Below are 19,675 nucleotides of genomic sequence, written 5' to 3'. Positions count from 1 at the left end.
CACCCACAAAATAACCACCTTGTCATGCTTTGGAGGCAGTGGAGTGTGAGTCTGTGAGCGTACCCGGGCTGACGTGGCTCGTCCCTTGTATGATAAGTGTAAGATAGCATCCGGATGCTGTGCAATATGTAAATGCTGTACATACAAGTAATAAATGTTTGTTATAATGACGTCTCGAAAGCGACTCTTCACTTCCCACGAGCTCACCAGTGAACGACGCGGACGTCCTCACGCTGCCAGAGCGTCCCGGAATGGAGAGGCATAAACACGGAAAAGGGGAAGGCCGTGAATTCTTGGAAAGGACAATTAAATGGGCTTTTTTTAAAGGGGCCGCTAGGCTGGAACGGTGGCCTGTCCCAAGGCAGAGCCTGAAACGGCGGCAAATATTTAAACGAGGCCGCGTCCGTGTTTCCCCGGGTCCGAGGTCCCGCGAAGGCCGGGACGTAGCACTGCGGAGCAGCCCTGACGCTCAGAGGCCGTGTGCCCGGAACATCCGACCGCGCGTGGCCCGGAGTTCTGCCCGCAGGAGCTGCAGCCCGGATGCGGCCGTGAGGACGATGGGGGGGGGGGGTCACGGGACTCCAGGAGGAGCCTGGGTCCGTCCCTGAGCTGCGGGTGCAGACCGCGGGGTACAGGTGACGGGGACGGACTCAGGACCTGAAGGACAGCATGACGCCACCCTGGGGTCCGCAAGCGACGGCCGCGTGAGGACGACGGAGCATGACCCTGAAGTGCGCGCAGTCCTACTTCCAAGGCTGCCTCTCCCACCGCCGTTCTCTTCGGAGCCACCCCCGGGGCCTGGCCCGCGGAGCCACAAGGCCCCTAGGTGCCCGAGGAAGACTCGTGAGGAAATGCCCGGGGACACACGGCCGGCGGGGAGGGGGCAAGGCCACCCTGCTCCTGCCCCTGGGCTCCCGCCCCGCCCACCCAGACACCAGGGGCGCCGCTGCTGCTCCTCTACTCTCCCGTCCCGCCCCCTGAGCAAGGGTCCGCGCGGGCTCTGGATGAAGAGGGACCCGCGCCGGGGGTTCTCCAGGGTTCCAGCCCCAGCTGTGCCCCGGGTGGAGACCGGGAGCCGCGCCCGGAGACACGGCCAGGGCCACAGGCGGGGGACCGGCCGGGACACGTGAGGCTGCGGGGCCCAAACTTCCTGCACAAAGAAGCGGAAGCAACGTGCTGGTTTTATCGCTTTATTTCCTAACGTGCACGTACAACATCGCAGGTCGTCTGAGAGGAGGGTGGAAGGCATTATCTTCTGACTCTTCACTTACCAATAAAAAAGCAGGTGGACACATACTTCTTGGCTGCATTCTTATTAATTTCCCCAGTTTATTTGAAAATCATTTTTCTGCCATATACCCGTATGAATTTTTTTTTAATGATTTTATTTATTCATGAGACTCAGAGAGAGGCGGAGACACAGGCAAAGGGAGAAGCAGGCTCCCTGTGGGGAGCCCGATGCGGGACTCGATCCAGGGACCCCGGGGTCACGCCCTGAGCCGAAGGGAGATGCTCGATCGCTGAGCCCCCCAGCGGGCTCAGGGGCCCTGTGTGAATTTTAGTTGTCACAAAGTGCACAGAAATGACCCGTTTTGTCTATAGATTAATCACCCATCAAAGGATACTTAATGTATCAATACTTAAGTATTCCAACATGAAAGAACTTTCTGCAAATTTGTAACTCTTTTTCCCACCTAAGCTAACTTGTACTTGACATCTGGGTCCCGGCGGGAGTCGGTGAGAGCAGCCAGCACCGCGTCCTGCTTTCCGGCTGTAATTACATTTCCAGACGTGAAGTGAAGTGGTTTGAAAGGAACCAAGCGACTCCCTCATGAAATACAGCAGCAGGTGTCAGAGCCTCTGAGGGTGCAGTGCACCCGGTGAGCAGGGGTGAGCGGGGGGGTGAGCAGGGGTGAGCGGGGGTGGGTAGGGGTGGGCTGGGGTGAGTGGGGGGTGAGCAGGGGGTAGGCGGGGGTGAACTGGAGTGAGCAGGAGGTGGGCTGGGGTGAGTGGGGGTGAGTAGGGGCGCCAGCAGGGGTGGGTGGGCATGAGCAGGGGTGAGCAGGGGTGCGGGTGGGCAGGTGTGAGCGGGGGTGAGAGGGGTGAGTGGGGGTGGGCTGGGGTGAGCGGGGGTGTGGGGGTGAGCAAGGGTGTGGGTAGGGGTGGGCAGGGGAGAGGGGGAGTGAGCTGGGGTGAGCAGGGATGCAGGGGGGTGGGCTGGGGTGGGTGGAGGTGCGGGCGGGGGCTGTGGCGGTTGGCTGGGGTGGGCAGGGATGTGGGTGGCCTACACAGCCAGCGGGGGAGAGCAGGGGTGGGTGGGGGAGAGCGGGGGTGGGTGGGGGTACCTGGGGTGGGCAGGGGTGTGGGCAGCCTGCACAGCTGGTGGGGGAGATTGGGGGGGTGACCCGGGGTGTGGGCGGGGGTGACCCGGGGTGGGCGGGGGTGACCCGGGGTGGGCAGGGTGCGGGTGAGGCCCTGGCAGGAGAGGCTATGCCAAGGGGCGGGCGTCCCCGTGGGAACAGGGCCGTGTGCTCGGCGGCCTGTGGCTGGGGGCGGCGGGAGGGCGGCCTGGCGCGACAACAACACTTGGCACCGCAGACACCGCGTGGAGGAAACCCCTTTATTGCGTGTGGGGCCCCAGGAAGCGCAGGCCCGCGGCGTCAGCGCACCTTCTCCAGGAAGGCCCGGCAGCACCTGGCGCACTGCTGGTACACGGCCTCGAAGTCCGACTCGCTGCCCTGGAAGCACAGGCGGGTCACCACGCGGGCCCACGGTCGCCAGCGCGCGCCAGGGGAGCGGCAGGTGTACTTACGTAGTACGGGTCCTCGATGATGAGCTGGTTCTGCGGGTCGTAGCTCCCAAGGAGTTCGATTTTAGCTCTGCAGTTTCTAACCTGATTACTCTTTCTAGTCAAGTCTCTGTAAAATTGAAACACGAACTTAGTTTCCTGATCCGCGGCGTCAGGCGGAGCTTCAGGGACCAGCCCCTCGACACCCGGCGAGCCACCTGGCTTAGGAGGAACCAGGCTGGGGGCGGAGCGGCGTGACCCCAGCGCCGGGCTGAGCCACTGCAGCCTGCGCAACCGGAGTCAGTGACCGCGTCCTGCGGGGACATGCCGCGGGGACGATGACACGGGAAAGCAGTGACCCAGACGCCGCCGCAGCGGGGAGGCTGTGGAGCCCAGTCCCAGGGTGCCTGCCCCCGCCCCACCTCGGCCCTGCCCCGTCTGTGCCCACCCCCACCGCCCCCACTCAGGCCCCACCCCACCGAAGCCCGTCTGCGCCCACCACTCCCCACCCTCCCTCGCACCCACCTCCCGTCTGCGCCCACCCCCACTGCCCCCCAGCTGAACAACAGTCCCACCGCCCCCGCCCGCCCCCACTCAGCACTGGTGGTGCGGTGCAGAGGCAGCTCCTCAGCATCTGCATCCTCCCCCACATGGTTAGCGACCTCCACGGAGCACCCAGGATGTCACCCTGTGCCCCGGGACACAGCGGGCCAGGCCTCCGAGCAACACGGCGTGTCCCCACAGCAACCCGGGCACACGTGTGGGCTCCATCTGCTCCCAGACACCCGCACTGAACACCGAGGGAAGGGACCCTGCTCGTGACCGAGCAGCACCCACCGGCCGCCTGCCGACCACCCGGAGAAGCGAATGCAACGTGAGACGTCCCGCTAAGGGCCTGGCCAGAGCTGGGTGCTCCTGGTGCTCCCGGCTCTCTGGACGCCGGGTAAACCCCAGTCGTGGTGACTGAGGGGCACAGTGCCCTCATCTCAGCACGGGAATGACCTCGTACAGTCTCTTGGGTCACCTGACCCCCCGCAGCCGTGACACCTGCGTGACATGTCGTGTTCACATCCTGGCACGGCCGCCCGCGGTCTGTGCGGCTCCTCTCCCTGCACACAAAGCTCCTAACTGCCCACACCGTGTCCCCCGGGGTCCGACCCCACGCAGGCCACTGGGCAGTGGCAGGCACTCTGCTGCACAAAGCCCCGGCCACAGCCCGCACACCGACCCGCTCCACCCGTGAAGCAGGGCACGTGCCGCAGCCCTTGCGCCTCCTCCGTAAGATGCAGAGCAAGGGTCTGGGGCTTAGGGTGCAGATGCCACCACGGCGTACCCCAGCCCGTCTGCCTGCTTCTGTGGCTAAGTCCGCTAGGGCGCTAGGTCTCCCTGTCCTCACCTTCGCTTCCCGGGCCACACGCCCCGCATGCCCAGGCTCCAGGCTGTGCCCACTCAGGAGCTCCCCGTGGCCTGCGGGCGCGCCCCTCCGTACACACACGGGGAGACGCCGCTCACAACCACTCAGGACAGACTGTCCCACACACTGTGACCATCACTACCTTAGAACTTTAAGACAATAAAAAAATCACTTTCGACCACAGACAACTGGCCTATTACGGAACTGACAGCTGAACAGAAATATCCTCTAAAAAATGGGATTACCTCAGATTGCTTTCATCCATACACAGTATATAATCAAATGTGGCAAAGTCTTCCTTGGTAACCTAAAATTAAACAAGAAGTCAAAAACAGTGTTTATGTTTGTAACAATGGCCTAGAGGCTCCAAAGCAGCACACACATGAAAATTTGCTATATTTGAATTTCTTACTTAAGTTAAATGATTTAGGGTATTTTAAACTTAAAATAGAGTTGACCTATTTTGTCATATCATACTGTAAAGAAATGTTCTATTATCAAGTTCCCTGGAATAACCCCAACAGCCTAACACGTAAGCACAAAGTCTGACTTCACCCATAATTCTCGGTAACGAGTATAATTCACCGAACGTATCAAATGTCATGCTTAACCCCCTTCGTCTCCGCCTTCCTCGTCCGTCGTCCCTGGTGACACACGCTCCCTCCCGGGCAGGACAGCTTTGCACCCGCGGCCGTGGACACCAGGCCGAGCCAGGTGCAGGGGCGTCGGGGGAGCCGGGGTGGGAGGCAGGTGCTCACGGAACGGCCGCCGAGGACCTGGACGCGTGGCCGTCTCCCCGAGGACACGCCATGTGAACACGACGCAGGAGGCCACTCGGTATTTTTACTGATTCTAACCTGAGAACTTACCAGGTCTCCGACATCATGACTTAGCAACATAAACCCACTAAAACGTAAGGGGGAGCATTATTTTATGATTCCTGGCTATTATAAATAAGGAGAGGCCACATAGCGAAGGTGGAAATAATTTCGCACAATGTAAGTTTTCAATAATGATCTCCGTCACTAAGAAATAATTTAAAATATAAGAGCACCAGGAAACTAGGAAGGATGCGGAAACCCTGGCTAACCAGAGTGAGGACGCTGTTCATGACGTCAGCGTCGGGGCGTCTGGGGGGCTCAGCGGCTGAGCGGCTGCCTCAGGCTCAGGTCATGACCCTGGGGCCTGGGTCCCCTGTGTCGGGCTCCCTGCTGGGGGGGGGGGGAGAGTCTGCTCCTCCCACCACCCCTCCCCCTGCTCGTGCATCGGCTCTCACTCGCTCTCTCTCTCTAATACAAAAACAAGTCTTTATAATAATCAGTGTAGCAAACAAATGATAAATACACTCATCATTCTGTTAAAAACGTAACTTGTGCTCTTCAAATGTACGTGCGTGAGTTCTTAATGCAGCACGTTCATCAGGTGCCGAGGACCGTATCCTTTAGCACTCCCGAGGTGCTAGCTCATTCAACATCTATTAGAGCCAGGCCATGAGCTATTTCCCCAAAACAGCTTATGAGAGACATCCCAGGATCAACTATTAACAATGTTTTTACGGTCTTAGAATTACTACAATTATGGACCGTAAGACGGTCTTAGAACTGAGAGCATGTGAGAAGCGCATGTGATGTTTAGATCACAGTAAGAGCAGCTATGACCAGGCCCTACGAGAGGGCCGAGGGAAGGCCCCACGCCGAACAAGCCACGACTTGCTGGGGCAAGCCAGCTCCGCGCCGGAGAGGAGAGCTCGCCGCCTCGGAGCCGAGCGCGTGTGAAGCCGTGAGTGTGCCGCCGGGAGGGCACGGCCTGGGGGGCCAGAACCCCAGCGGGAGCCCCCACGGGCAACATGTACCTTAACATCGAAGGTTCCTGGCAACTCAGAAGAGGAAAGACAACAGCGAACCTTAATTACTCTGTCCAAGTCCACCGGTCGCCTGACACTGAAGGGATCCCGTCCTCACGTCACAGACACGGGGGGATCCGAGGTGGGAACTCTCCAAGAGGGGGCCCACCAGCAACGTCACGGTGGAGAGGAGCGGGGTGCTCCCACCAGCATGTGCAGAGACCAGAGACGCGGCCAGACCCCACGGTGCCCAGGGCCGCCCCACGCACGGTCAGCAGCGCCCGGGCGGAGACCGTGCTCCGGACGCGGGGAAGCCCGGGCAAGGTGCTGCTGCTGGAGCAGAGAAGCTCCAAAGGCCCACCCGCAACCTCACAGGCTGCAGGGACCGGCCACGGGAGCGGGGTCTGGCACACACCAGCCTCCTGTCAAAGCATCTGCCCCTGCCTCACCCGCTCAGGGCACCCAGGGGGGAGCAGCTGCTGAAGAGGACGCCGGCCGGGCCACGCCACAGGCCCTCAGAGGGGCTCCGGGCAGGCTGTGCTAGGACGGAGCCCAGGCCGACAGGCCAAGCCTCAGAGCCATGGCCCGCAGGGGAGACGGAAAACGGAGAACTTTCCAGAACTGATGGAAACCGTCAAGGTGCATATTCAGGAAGCACGCTTGGCCTACCATACAGGACTGCTGGAAAAAATCCAAAAGAGAAACCTAAAGGCTGCAGAGAAAGTGAGAGCAATTTCAGGAACGGAGACAATGGAATCGATGAATCCGGCCAAATTCTGAAAGCAGAAACACTAGCGATAATCAACAAACTTAACAATTTTACCTGACTGGTTTTATGAGGCCACAGAACCGTGACGTGTGTGTATGCCCCGCGTGTGTGGCCCCTGGTGTGTATCCCCCTGACAGGTGTGTGACCCCGGGTGTGTATCTCCCCTGACACCTGTGTGACCCCGGATGTGTATCCCCCCAACAGATGTGTGACCCCAGGTGCGTATCCCCGACAGGTGTGTGACCCTGGGTGTGTATCCCCCTGACACGTGTGTAAATCCCCCCTGACATCTATGTGACCCTAGGTGTGTATCCCTGACACCTGTGCGACCCTGGGTGTATATCCCCCTGACATGTGTGTGCCCCTGGGTGTGTATCCCCCTGACATGTGTATCCCCCCCGACATGTGTGTGACCCCGAGTGTGTATCCCCGACACCTGTGTTACCCTGGGTGTGCATCCCCCCGACACAGGTGTTCATCCCAAGTGTGTGCCCTGGGTGTGAGCCCGACAGGACTGCCCACAGGCGCTCCCCACACGCGGCACGGTGCTTACACGCACCCAGCGGGAAGCGGCAGCCTCTGACGCCCAGGGTGGAGGAAGCAGCTAGCGGGACCAGAAGCAGATCCTGGAAGCAGCCGTCACGGGCACAGCGGAGTGTCACCAAGGGAGAGCTGACCCAAAGGGCACACTCTACAGGATTCCGCAAAGGTACAAAGGCAGAAAGAATCCGGGTGGTGACCTCGGGGTGGAGGCAGCGGTCCTCGCCCAAGAACCCGCTGACCGCCCGTCAGGCGTCACACAGAAGAACCAACCTATCAACAAAGGAAACATCTCCACGGACCTGACTGACGTGCAGTCACACACCCAAGCCCAGAACGAAGCACCCTAAAGATATTTTACTTGTTAACCCAGGTTTAAAGTATCAGGAAAACCAAAATTTTAAGAAATACAACAGAACAGTTCTCATACACACTGTGACAACCGCTAAGGAGAAAGCCTGTAAAGATGCCAAAACATAACAAAGATCTGAAATTATACTTTTTTTAAGACCTGTGTATTTAAAATAACTCAATTGTACTCAAGTTATATGCCTGTGTACAAAAAAATAATCCAATCTCAAAAATACAAAACCTGAAAGCCTGACAGCTTGAAATCACAAACTACTACTCAGAATAAATCCACGTCCTCTAAACCGCTGGAAGTAGAACTGGGCGAGGTGTGCAAACCCTGGAGACTGGGGCCGTGATCTCGACCGTGTCCTATTCCGCCCAATGAGAATCACGTAAGGGAAAGTCAGGCCTCCGGGGAGTTCACTTACACGGGTAGTTAGCCGACAGTCAGCTGACAGCCAGAAATGGGAAGTTCACAGGTTCCAGAGTAAATTTATCTAAGCCAAAATGACGTGCGCATTAGTAGCTGCTGAGACGTCGTTAGCGCAGCAGAAGTGTTTCTGTGGCACTTCCGTGAACGTTCCGGCTCACACCCGTACGTGCCTTTATCACAACAAACAAGCCAATGGTCAAAGCCCGGTTCCCCCACCTGGAGGCCGGGTGACCTGTGATGGGCCGTGTATTTTCTCTCCAGAACTGTTTCTCCCCGATCAAAACACGTTTACCCACTACCCCCCCTTCCCTAACAAGGTAAAGGAGAGGACAAAAAGTGATAGGATCAAAAATAAAAATAGAGTGCCGCGCGGCAAAGCAGTTGGGAAACCTTCAGCAGAGAGCTGCTTTAAGGTAACGGTGATCGGTCTCCGTCCAGTCTGACGCAAAGGTCTCCTCTAACACTCAGTCGCGGTTCCCACGCTGCCAGCCGCGCTTCTACGTACGTAATACACCTGACAACTGATCTTAAAAGCACTCGGCAGCTTCTCACTTCAGAGGCCCCAAAAGCTCCTCACTGGACACGGCCTGTGGTTTCCGAGGCCAGTCCACAGCCCTGCAAGGCCTACGGAGCCTGTACGCCGTGTTAGGCTGGATACAAAAGAAGTTACGAGATTTAGCCAGGTTTCTTTTTTAATTTTTTTTTAAAGACTTATTTATATTAGAAAGAAAGTGAGAAAAAAAAAAAAGAAAAAGAAAGAAAGTGAGCAAGAGAAGGGGCAGAGGGAGAGAGAGGGCGAGCAGCAGACTCCCGCCGAGCAGGGTGCCCAACGCAGGGCTCACTCCCAGGACCCTGAGATCGTGAGCACCATGACCGGAACCAAAATCAAGACTCAGATGCTGAACCAAGGGAGCCACCCACAGCCCCAACCAGATTTTTAAAACCATCCAACCAAGTTCCATAAAATAAGGATACTGATGATGAAGGAACTCCCCTCGCAGAACAATATCTGAAGCATTCTGCACAGATATGCACAGAAATGACGCAGCCTTAGGGGCAGCCCGGGGCTACGGGAGGCGCCACCGCCTTGGCGCTCTCGGTGCTTCTGCAGGATCTCAGAGCTGCGCAGGCACTAACATGCTTACCAGTTCCAGGCGGCCTCGTACGTAAGTTAAAACGTAAACCCGGCTCCTCTGCCGTATTTCAAACGTCCAACGGCCCACTGGCTTCTCACGGAACAGAGCGGACGCAGCGCACCTTCCTACCCCAGAATGTCCCGTGCAGCACTCCAGAATCCAGACCCCAGGTCCACTTGCTGGGAGCAGGCTGTGCACCCAGAGTATCAGCGCGACCCTCCAAGACCCTTCACAAGTGAAAATACAGTTTTGAACATGTTACAGAACTTCATTCTACCAACAGACTTGTAACGTGAGCAGACTCGCCCCCAGGGCTCACACGTTTCAATCACGCAGGGACAAATGAAAAAGGAGATTATAACCCAGGTCTCCAGCTCGTAGGCAGGGCTCTCACCAGTACCCGCATGTGATTATAACATTCTAATCAGCAAATTCCAAGGTGGTGCCTGTCTTCTCAACTGTGGAACCAGCAGTGAAACAGAACGGGCAGCCGGTGGCCATGAAAACGGACCCGGGACAGGCACGCATGAGCACGTCAGTGTGGCTGAGCTCACCGCTTCTCAAGTTAGGGGCTCCAGTATTGGAAATTAAATGAGATCTCTTCTACCTGTCGTGCTTTATGGGCTGTGTTAATGCCATGATTTCTGAGGCAGCACAGAGCTCTCGGATCTGGCGACCGGCCCACGTTCCAGTCAGAAACAGCGCCGCTGTCAATGACCCACTGCAACAGAGAACACACGTGTGCACTTTCAAGTTCCAGTACAGTACCTGCCGGGCAATGTGATTCATGGGGATACCATGCTTCTTCATGCAACTCTGCCCTCGATAATCAGGAGGGTTTCCTATTTCATACGTGGATGTCGCTGCACTGTCTATCCTCCACTGTAGGAGAAAAAAAGAATTTTTTTTCGCCATTTCCTGCCCCGAGGCAGCCAGGCTGGCCTCTTCAACACACAGAACCGTACTTACGTTATCTGAAAGCTTTTGATCAGTGACGAGTTTTCTGAAAACGGCTTCTGCAATGGGTGACCGACAGATGTTACCTTAAAAAAAGGGGAAAGCAGAGAGGGGGTGTCAGGTTTAATGCTCCGCGGCCACTTCACCGGTGTCAGCAACGTGAGGTGTCAGCATGCACACCTGGGGATGCTGGCCCGACCCGCGCTCCAAGACCTGGCACCAGCTGCCCAAGGACTCCAACAACAAGTAACTAAGACATAAGAAAAACAAAACAACCCAAATCATCGTTTTTCAGGGTTGCTATCGGTGACCCGAGGTAACTCATGTAATCGACGAAGCGGGCTGCAACACGCCTATTTTAAAACAAAGTAAAACAGGGTTAGAAATACGTATTTTTAAGTATATTGCACGTAAGGATGAACACTGTTTCATAAAGTACACGAACGCATCCCACCAACAGTAGCTCAACACAGACTTTCAGGGCGCAATCTGCTGGAGTCCGCCTGCTGAATTAGGGTGCTGCCCTGCAGGTCACCCAGAGCTTCCCACATGGGCTGCGAGTTCCGGGACTCCCCAGGACCACCCTCTCTGCTAGAGGTTCAACAACTCTCTAGAAGAGAAAAAAATGAAGAAAATGCAAGGCTCGGGATTATAGTTTTATCATAACCAAAAAGATTCAAAGCAGAATCAGCCAAAGTCAGAAAGCACGGCGAGATTCTGGAAGTCTCCAACCTGAAGCTTTCTGGTCCTATGACACGTGTGACCCTCTCGTCATCCACGTGGGACAAAATACTCAGGGAACTGCCGACCCAGGATGCTCCCCGGGGCTCCGGAGCCAGGGGAGTTCCATCACGCAGGCGTGGATATGGGATTATGCCGAACTGACTGCAGCCGCCCCAGCCCCAATGTGTGGCTCACCCTCCAGGCATGGACTACGTGAGGACCCCTTGGAACAACAAACCACTGTCATCCTAAGGACTAGGCTAAAAGCATGAACAAGATGAGAAAACTCCTCACCAGAAAAAAAGGAAGAGGAGTTGACCTCTTAGGAAGAGGACTTACTGGGCGGCTGTATCACTAAGAGAACAATCAACGTGTGCTGGTGGGTCTGGTGGGCGCAGCCCTAACTTCCCAGCGGGAGGGGGATGTTCTAAGACACAGGAGCCAGGACACTTCCCACAAACGGCTACAGGCCTAGAGAGCCTGGAACGAAAGGGGAGACTCGCTATGGGGGCAACGCAGAGCACCCAGGGCGTCGAGGGAGCCGCGTTAGGCAGACACGGTCACCTCTACTCATCTGGAATCTTCGGGTTTGTGATAGGCACGGGGCACCGGATCTTCTGAGGTGTGAACACAACTGATGCCCTGGTAGGTGAGCCCAACACCGGCTTTACCACAGTATTCTTCAGTTCGCACTTTAGTCTTAGGCCTTATAATATATTTATAAACCACAGAGGTTGCGGTTTCCACAGCAGTGAAGCTTATCAACCACTCAACTGCGACAGGGAACACGGGAATGAGTCCTCGATGTCCTCTATGAGCTAGTTTGTGTTGTAACATTTCTCCTTAAGACATTCTGGATTCTTGTTTGGTTTTTAAAATAAGTATTATCATCCCTACTATGTGAATCACTGAAAAGGTCCTGACGACGTATAATTGCTTTATCTGTCCCCGTACACCCTGGGAATACTTTATCTGCCACCACTCTCTTCACTTTAAGACCACTGTTATTATTCTGAAACTTCAGAATAGATGCTTACAATCTCACATCTAAAGACATAATAAGGGCAGCCCGGGTGGCTCAGCGGTTTAGCGCCGCCTTCAGCTCAGGCCGTGATCCTGGAGTCCTGGGATCGAGTCCCACATCGGGCTCCCTGCATGGAGCCTGCTTCTCCCTCTGCCTGTGTCTCTGCCTCTCTCTCTCTCTCTCTCTCTGTCTCTCATGAATAAATAAATAAAATCTTAAAAAAAAAGACATAATAAAAAGACTAGTCTCATCTCTTTACAAATAATTAACTACAAAATAACAGCTCAGATTCCCCACAAGACAAAAACTAGGATTATTTACTGCCTTAAAGTCAAGCCATATTCATCCACACTGACTTTTTTCCCAGATAGTTGTATTTACCGCAAGATGTATGTGTAAATATAGACGGGAAAAAATTCACTACTGCAAAAATTAGAAGTCAAGTCATACTACTGACAAAATTAGCGGAATCCTGCTTCTCCATAACTTGCTCTCTGGATTTCAAAAGCTGCTATCACTAAATTAAGGCATTATTAAAAATGGAGCTCATAAGTAAAACACAGGGCAGCCCGGGTGGCCGGGTGGCTCAGCGGTTTAGTGCCACCTCCAGCCCAGGGCCTGACCCTGGAGACCTGGGATCGAGTCCCGCGTCGGGCTCCCTGCATGGAGCCTGCTCCTCCCTCTGCCTGCGTCTCTGCCTCTCTGCCCGCCCCCCTCTCATAAATAAATAAATAAAATCTTAAAAAAAAAAAAAAAAAAAGCAAACCACGGTGCTTCAGGTTTACCTGTGGAAAGCTGTAAGAACTTAAAGTGTCATCTGCAGACTTCTTTAGAAAAAAAGCTCAATCTGTGAAGTCTCCTGCTTGCTTTTTTCCAAATTAGGCAGCATATTACATCCTTACCCAACACCTGTACTCCAAGGGCTGAGACGCACAAAAGGAAAAAATGACATTCTCCAAGGGTAGGGACAGTGTCTCCTACGTTGGGCAGCACCCCTCACAATGGGCAGCACAGAGGAAGTATCAACAAATCAGTTGTAAGAAAGAGGTCATCTGACCTCACTAATCCATTATCTCTTCCAACCACGCTGGAAGCACCGGGGCCTTCAACAGTTGAGTGTATCTCTTGGGCACGAAAACACAAAACCCTCAATAATCCTGCCAAAATAAGGAGCGCGGTTCTTTCCCGCCACCAGCCTTACCAACAGAAAACATCGGACACTCCGGTCTGAAAAGGACCCAAATAAATGCTCTGAAGGAATGTAGTTTTCACATTTCAAAGATACACCATTCTTGGGGATCCCTGGGTGGCGCAGCGGTTTGGCGCCTGCCTTTGGCCCAGGGCGCGGTCCTGGAGACCCGGGATCGAATCCCACATCGGGCTCCCGGTGCATGGAGCCTGCTTCTCCCTCTGCCTGTGTCTCTGCCTCTCTCTCTCTATCTGTGTGACTATCATAAATAAATAAAAAAATTAAAAAAAAAAAAAAAAACAAAGATACACCATTCTTAGCGCTCTGTGTCGGGCGTTCGTGCGAAAAGGCATTCGTCGACTCCTGGCACCTGCCCAGAATCTGACCCCTCAGCCCCCCACCCGCGATGCTCTCGGATCCAGCACACACTCCTCTGCACCCCTGGCCTCACCCCCGCCCAGTCTAATCTCAAAACAGCAGCTGAACACCTCTCTCTAAATGTCCCAGCTCCGCTCAATGGCTTCATCCTCCAGCGGATTACCTCCTCCAGGGTGAGCCCGGGCCCTCACGTGGCCTCACCAGACAGGTCTCTGTAGACCCTAAAACGGCATCTGACAACTATGACCCGTGGCTCCCTCCGTGTACAGTCCACAGAACCAGGAATAATTTTTACCTTTTAAATAAAACTGGAAAAACTCAGAAGTAGAATAAGATCTGGCAGCATGAGAAACTCACATGGAATCCAAACTGCAGCGCCCATAAATAAAGTCATACTGGGACACGGCCCAGCATTGCTGTTTATGTGTTGTCTGGGTCTGCTTTTGCAAAGCACCAAATATTTACTTTCTGGTTCTTTACATAAGGAGTTCAGCGTCCTGCCCCGGAGCACTCGTTTCTTGTAAGGAATAGCTTCCCCGCGCATCCGGGATAGCTTGTCATGCATTCGCGGTGGCGTTGAGAAAGCAGGCACTGAGACCACCCTGGAGTCTCCAGGTACAGAGGAAGGTGTGGCTGGGAACGGCTACTGGGTCTCGAGGCCAGGCCAGTGGTCTCCCTCCAGCATGAACAGGACCGGCACTGCTGTTTCAAGGCCGGTCACCCACTTTCTTCGGGGCCCGGGATGCTCTTCCGGAGACCCAGGGCTTGCTTTCTGTGCCTCAAGTCTTTGCCCCAGCGTCACCCTGCAGGTAAGGCCACCCCGACCGTCCCACCTAAGAGCGCTGCATTCCGCGCCCACCCGCTTCCCTGCCCTACAGTCCTTGACACAGTATCAACTTGTGAGGTCACCAAGGGCTCGGGTGTGAACCCGAGCGCTGTGGAGGCAGCCACTTTGCGTTGCTCCGTCGCCCTGGCACCGAGAAGGCGGCCTGGTACTACAGCTCGTGCTGACACGGATCACTGCGCCCAACACCAACACACGCGCCACACGTCGCCCGAGAACGAGCACCGCGGGGGCGATGCCCGCAGAACCGGCGACACCAGGCCTGCCAGACCCCAACGGGAACCCGCTGCCCTTTAATCACCGCGGGTTGCGGGCGCCAGCCTTCATCCGAGAGCTCCAAAACCAAGGGATGGCCGCCCCCAAGGTGAGACGAGGTGGCCCTTCTGCTTTCCCCTCGTCAGCAGGCTGAGCAGGGGAGAGGTAGCCCGGCGTGGACAGGACTGAGCGGGTAAGGGGGACCCGGGGCACAGGGAGGCCAGCAGGGGAGAGGGGACCCGGCCTGCAGAGCCCGCAGGTCAGAGGGGGCCCGTCGCACAGGGAGGGCCTGGCAGGTGAGAGGGGACCCCGAGTGGACAGCGGGCAGGTGAGCGGGGACGCGGGCAGGTGAGCGGGGACGCGGGCAGGTGAGCGGGGACGCGGCCTGGGGCGCGGGCAGCAGGTGCGCCGCGCGGAGGGGAGCCTGCGGGGTCCGTCGCACCGTCCGCCCCCCCCCCCGCCGTCCCCGGTCGGGCGCAGCAGCACAGCCCGGACCCCCCCCCCCCGGGAGAGCCCGCCCGGGGCCGGGGCGCGCCGCCTCACCGAGACACACGAACAGCACGGACTTGGACACCTGCTCAGCCATCTTCCCGCGCGCACAGCCGGGCGCCCACGGAGCGCGTCGGGACGTTTCCTGCGCGACGCATGCGCACCTCGAGGGCCCCGCCCCGCGCGCCTGCGCAGGACGCCCTCAGCCGCCCCGGGGGCGAGCGCTTCGGCCTTGCGCCTGCGCAGTACTGAGACGGGGTCGTAGTCGTCCGGAGGACGGAAGGGGCGCCGCGGGGGCGGGGCGAGGAGCTGGGGGGCGGGGCGAGGAGCCGGGGGGCGGGGCGAGGAGCGGGGGGCGGGGCGAGGAGCCGGGGGCGGGGCGAGGAGTCTGCAGGCGGGCGGGGGGCCAGTGAGCGACCCCGGGGGGCGGGGTGGTGAACGGGTGCCCGGGGTCGGGGCGCTGGGCCCGGGGGTTCGGGGGTGAGCGGAGCCCCACGGAGGGCGGCACCCCCGGGGACCCGAGCCCCCGCCCCCCGCCCGTCCGGGCCTGCCCGGGTCCCGAAGTCGGGAGCCTTGGAGGCCCCGGGGCAGCGCGGGGCGGGGGGGCCTTCGGGGTCGCCGGGGCCGGCTGGGTCCCGAGGACGCGGGGGCGGGCGGCACCTGCCCCTCACCTGCCCCTCACCTGCCCCTCACCTGCCCCTCACCTGCCCCTCACCTGCCGCAGGTGTGCGCCTGCCCGGGGAGGCGGGGCCGCGGGAGCGCCCTTCCTGTTCCCGGGCAGGTGTCGGCGGCGGCGGGGGCGCGAGTGAGTAGGGGTGCGGGCGGCCGGGCCGCAGGGCGGGGGCGCGGGGCGCGGGGGGCGGGGGGCGGGGGGTGCCCCCGAGGTCGCCGGGCGGCCGGGCCCCGGGGAGCCTCCTGGGCGGGGAGGCCTGGGCGCGGACGGGGCGGGCCGTGGGCGGCTGGGCCCGGGCTGCAGTGTCCTCCTCGGCTTCGGCAAAGGCCCCGCCCGGGCCCCTGCCCCTGCCCCGGGAGTCGGAATCCCTGGGACCCAGAAAGTTCTCGGAGGAGGGGTTTCCCCCGCCGGGGAGCGTGCAGGCCCCGGTTCCTGTTCTCGGGAATGTCCCTAGTGGGACCCGCAGCCGGGAACCGGGAACCGCAGGTGCAGCGCGGCTGCCCAGCTGTTTGCACACTACCATGCTGGAGGTTAGAACGATCCAGATAAGCTCCGATCTCCATCCTGCTCGCCCTGTTTAAAGTCAGGAGGACTGGCTGTTTGTTTTGCGATCGCCCTATTAAAGTTTCCATAAAACGAGAAAATAGGAACCTCGTCGTCTGTCAGATTAAAACCAGACATCTCTGCTCATCCAGTGACTGGAAGCCTTTATTCCACTTAGTGCCGACTCTCAGGAGAGCTCTCGCTATTCGGGAGTAGGATGTGGTGCTTCAAAAGCAAGGCTGGTGCGGGCCGGAGGGAAGGAAGCGGGGCGGCCGCCCTGCCCAGAAGTCCTTCTGCCTGTCTCCTTGTTTGCAGGTGTGTCATGGTGACACGTGACCCTACGCAACTGAAACCCTAAGCACAGTGACCTTTCTGTTTTCTCTGGGAAGAGTCCATGCTCCACAGCAGATGACCAGGCTGGAGGGGCAGGTGTAGCCCCGCGCCGAGCCAGGGTCACTCTCTAGTTTGGGAAAAGATAAAGTGAGCGTAAATCAAGGTTCTTCTTATGCTGACACTTAAGTGCTCACCACTCCCTCCTCCCTGTCCCACATCTGCAGCCCCGGGTCAGGGGGAGGAGACGAGTGGCACAGGACGTGCTAATTTGGGGCTCCAATGGCCAGTCTGGTTTCAGGTTTGGACTCTGAAGGCTGCTAATATGACCAGAGAGACCGGTTTTGATTTCTGGAACTGACAAGCTTGGTCCCCTTGAGTCAAAGGAAGTGGTTACACCATGGCCACAGAAAGATAAGAATCCACTTAACAAACAATGTCCGGGGCAGCCCGGGTGGCTCGGCGGTTTGGTGTCGCCTTCAGTCCAGGGCCTGATCCTGGCGTCCCAGGATCAAGTCCCGCGTTGGGCTCCCTGCATGGAGCCTGCTTCTCCCTCTGCCTGGGTCTCTGCCTCTCTGCCTCTCTCTCTGTGTCTCTCATGAATAAATGAATAAAATCTTAAAAAAAAGAAAGAAAGAAACAATGTCCATAGTTGTCAGGCAGTGGTGCTCAAGACAGGAATGTTCTAAAAAGCTTCTGAGCTAAGGGCAGTATGTCAAAATCTAAAAAATTACACAGATGGCCAAAGTTTCTTTTATCTTCACTAAGATTTAATCTGTTTATTCTATGTATTTCCTTAGCAATGTCTAGTTCTTTTGATTTTGGTTGGAGTTTCATCAATTCAGTGAACTAGCTTTTATTTCATGTAAGTTCTGAGGCTTAGTAACTTGGTTAATATCTAATTAACGTGCATTTAGAAAACGGTTTCTAAATTTCTAGGCTTTTCCTGTAGGTACCTCTCTCGTAGTCAGGCATCCACTGAGGAAGCGTATAATGGACGCTTGTTGATACGAGGGAAAGTCTGGGAAGCCCCGGCGCTGAGTGATGGGGGAGGCTTGACGGGGTCAGTTTCTCTGCCAAACCCTAGGTTATTGCCCGTGATCAGTATGTAAATTATTTCCACAACTTAAGCTCCTTTCAAGCTTTTGAGGTTTCCAAAGTAAAAATTTTCTTCCCTGTATTTTAGAAAGTCTTAATTAAAAAAAAAAAGTTTTAGTATAGACATTTTCAAATGTTTTAATCACTTTTTTTTGTATATTTTTTTATTGGAGTTCGGTTTGCCAACATACAGTACAACCCCCAGTGCTCATCCCGTCCAGCGCCCCCCTCGGTGCCCATCACCCAGTCACCCCCCCCACCCACCTCCCCTTCCACCACCCAGAGTTAGGAGTCTTTATGTTCTGTCTCCCTTTCTGATATTTCCCACCCATTTTCCCTCCTTTCCCCTTTAATCACTTTTTAAAGAAAATTTTAAGCTAAGTTTCTTAGCTTGAGATTTGGCAGGCGTGGACTCTCAGGCGGAAACTCAAATATTCTTAGAGAATTTGCTTTGCCTTGGGATTCAAGAGACTCAAGGCTTTTATGAATGTTGCGATGCTGATCGTGACTTAAGGTTGAAAAGCTTCTTTAGTGATGACCTGCATCTTCACAGCTTCAGTCACACGACGATGCCGGCGTTCTGGCCAGACTGTGCCCTCCACACCCCCTGCGGCACAGCAGAGGACGGCGCGTGAGCTGTGATTCGATGCTGAGGACAGGAGCTGAGGCTAATATCTAAATTGTTATTATTATTCGTTGGCTCTGACGGAGAAATTCACCATATATAACTATGACCAGGCAATATGATTTTATCAGAAATTTTTTAAAAATATGTGGTATTAAAACAAATTATCTAGCGCCTTGTACAGTTCGGCCGAGCGCGGAGGCATCCTGACCGCGACCAGGCTCGTGAACCCAGGTGCAGTGACAGGGTTTAGACACGGCCCTGTGGTGTGCAGGCGCTGTGGGCTGCATCTGAATTCCCAAGCCCAATAGCCCCCTTCCCGTGTTTACAGAAAGGGCTGCGACCTTTCCCCACAGCAGGATGTTTGCAATAGCAGCTCTCAACTGTGGAATTTGCTTATTTGACTGGTTCAGTTCTGCTTGCTTGATAGGGTTCACAGCAGAAAGTCTTCGGGGCTAAGATTTATGTACTATTTACTAAGTTTTAGTTGCATGTGTCAGAAAATCTGATCCAAATTGGCTTTAGCAGAAAAGGAAAACATGCTGGTCCAAGTGTGAACAGTCCCGGAGCTGCTGGGGCTTCAGCTGTTGCCACATCCTGCGCTCCAGCAGGGCCTGCAGAGCCCACATTGTCTCTGCAAGTCTTGTCAAATGCCCTTCTGCGTGGCTTTGCTCTCAGGCTCTCCTCCTGCGGTGACAAAGTCGTGTAGCAAGTCCAAACGGAAGCGCCTGGGGAGGAGGACTTCTGGCAGCATCGCACAAGCGTTGATGAGGTGCTGGTAGGTCGGCTTTGGCTGGAGTTCTGCTGTGGCCCAAGATCTGCCCTGACTCGCCCACTTGGGTCGCCCGCTCCCTTGCAGGGGCGGCATCACTGCAACAGGCAGACTGTGCTGGTTCTGAAATAAGCCACAGATATGCAGCAGCAGAAGGAGCACATTGCTGCTACAGTTTTCTAATCCAATTCAGTAAGTTGTTCTGAGCATCCACACGCACGAAAGGGCACTGCAGAGATGGGTGAGAGGTGCTGCTTCTGGCCTTAAGGGTTGTAGTTCACTGGTGGACAAACAGCATTGGGAACACAAAGGAAGTCGGAAGAAAAGACAGTTGGGTGGGGGTGAGCCTCAAATCACAAACTCAAGTGCTGAAGATATGAAGACGTATCACGAGCGCTTATTTTCTACCAAGTTGGGCTCTCTTCGTCCTCCCCGGAGGCCGTCATGTCTCAGGCTGACGCCAGGTCTGGGCTAGCGCCGCCCGCTTGGACTTGCTTTGGT

General features: G+C 56.3%; 2 protein-coding genes across 3 annotated transcripts in view; one reads left to right on the top strand and one right to left on the bottom strand.

The window, feature by feature from the left end:
- Window positions 1-2,606: 2,606 nt before the first annotated feature.
- On the bottom strand, window positions 2,607-15,297 carry ACP1 (acid phosphatase 1). 2 transcript variants are annotated; one of them, XM_055327477.1, is made up of 6 exons: window positions 15,188-15,297; window positions 10,244-10,317; window positions 10,043-10,156; window positions 4,448-4,509; window positions 2,813-2,918; window positions 2,607-2,738 (listed from the first exon to the last, which is right to left on the bottom strand). In XM_055327477.1, exons 1-6 carry the CDS (start codon window positions 15,228-15,230, stop codon window positions 2,661-2,663), a joined length of 477 nt encoding a protein of 158 aa, XP_055183452.1. In that variant the 5' UTR covers window positions 15,231-15,297; the 3' UTR covers window positions 2,607-2,660. The 2 variants fall into 2 exon arrangements, with proteins under 2 accessions (XP_055183452.1, XP_055183453.1); XM_055327478.1 differs by lacking the exon at window positions 10,043-10,156 and adding an exon at window positions 9,882-9,995.
- A 588-nt stretch (window positions 15,298-15,885) lies between these two features.
- The window catches only part of SH3YL1 (SH3 and SYLF domain containing 1), a 38,431-nt gene continuing 34,641 nt past the window's right edge, over window positions 15,886-19,675 (top strand). Inside the window, exon 1 of the mRNA XM_055327469.1 lies at window positions 15,886-15,938. Coding sequence (XP_055183444.1) covers window position 15,938 — 1 coding nt within the window. The 5' untranslated portion in view covers window positions 15,886-15,937. The remainder of the gene's footprint in view (window positions 15,939-19,675) is intronic.

This window comes from Nyctereutes procyonoides, unplaced genomic scaffold (assembly GCF_905146905.1).
Source record: "Nyctereutes procyonoides isolate TBG_1078 unplaced genomic scaffold, NYPRO_anot_genome, whole genome shotgun sequence".
NCBI lineage: Eukaryota > Metazoa > Chordata > Mammalia > Carnivora > Canidae > Nyctereutes > Nyctereutes procyonoides.
This window is presented reverse-complemented; position numbering and strand designations above follow the sequence as displayed.

Coding starts and splice junctions, on each gene's coding strand:
- ACP1 (XM_055327477.1), bottom strand. CDS start 15,230: ATGGCTGAGCAGGTGTCCAAGTCCGTGCTGTTCGTGTGTCTCG. Junction 10,318..15,187: donor CGTGCTGTTCGTGTGTCTCG/GTGAGGCGGCGC, acceptor CCTTTTTTTAAG/GTAACATCTGTCGGTCACCC. Junction 2,919..4,447: donor ATGGATGAAAGCAATCTGAG/GTAATCCCATTT, acceptor TCAATTTTACAG/AGACTTGACTAGAAAGAGTA.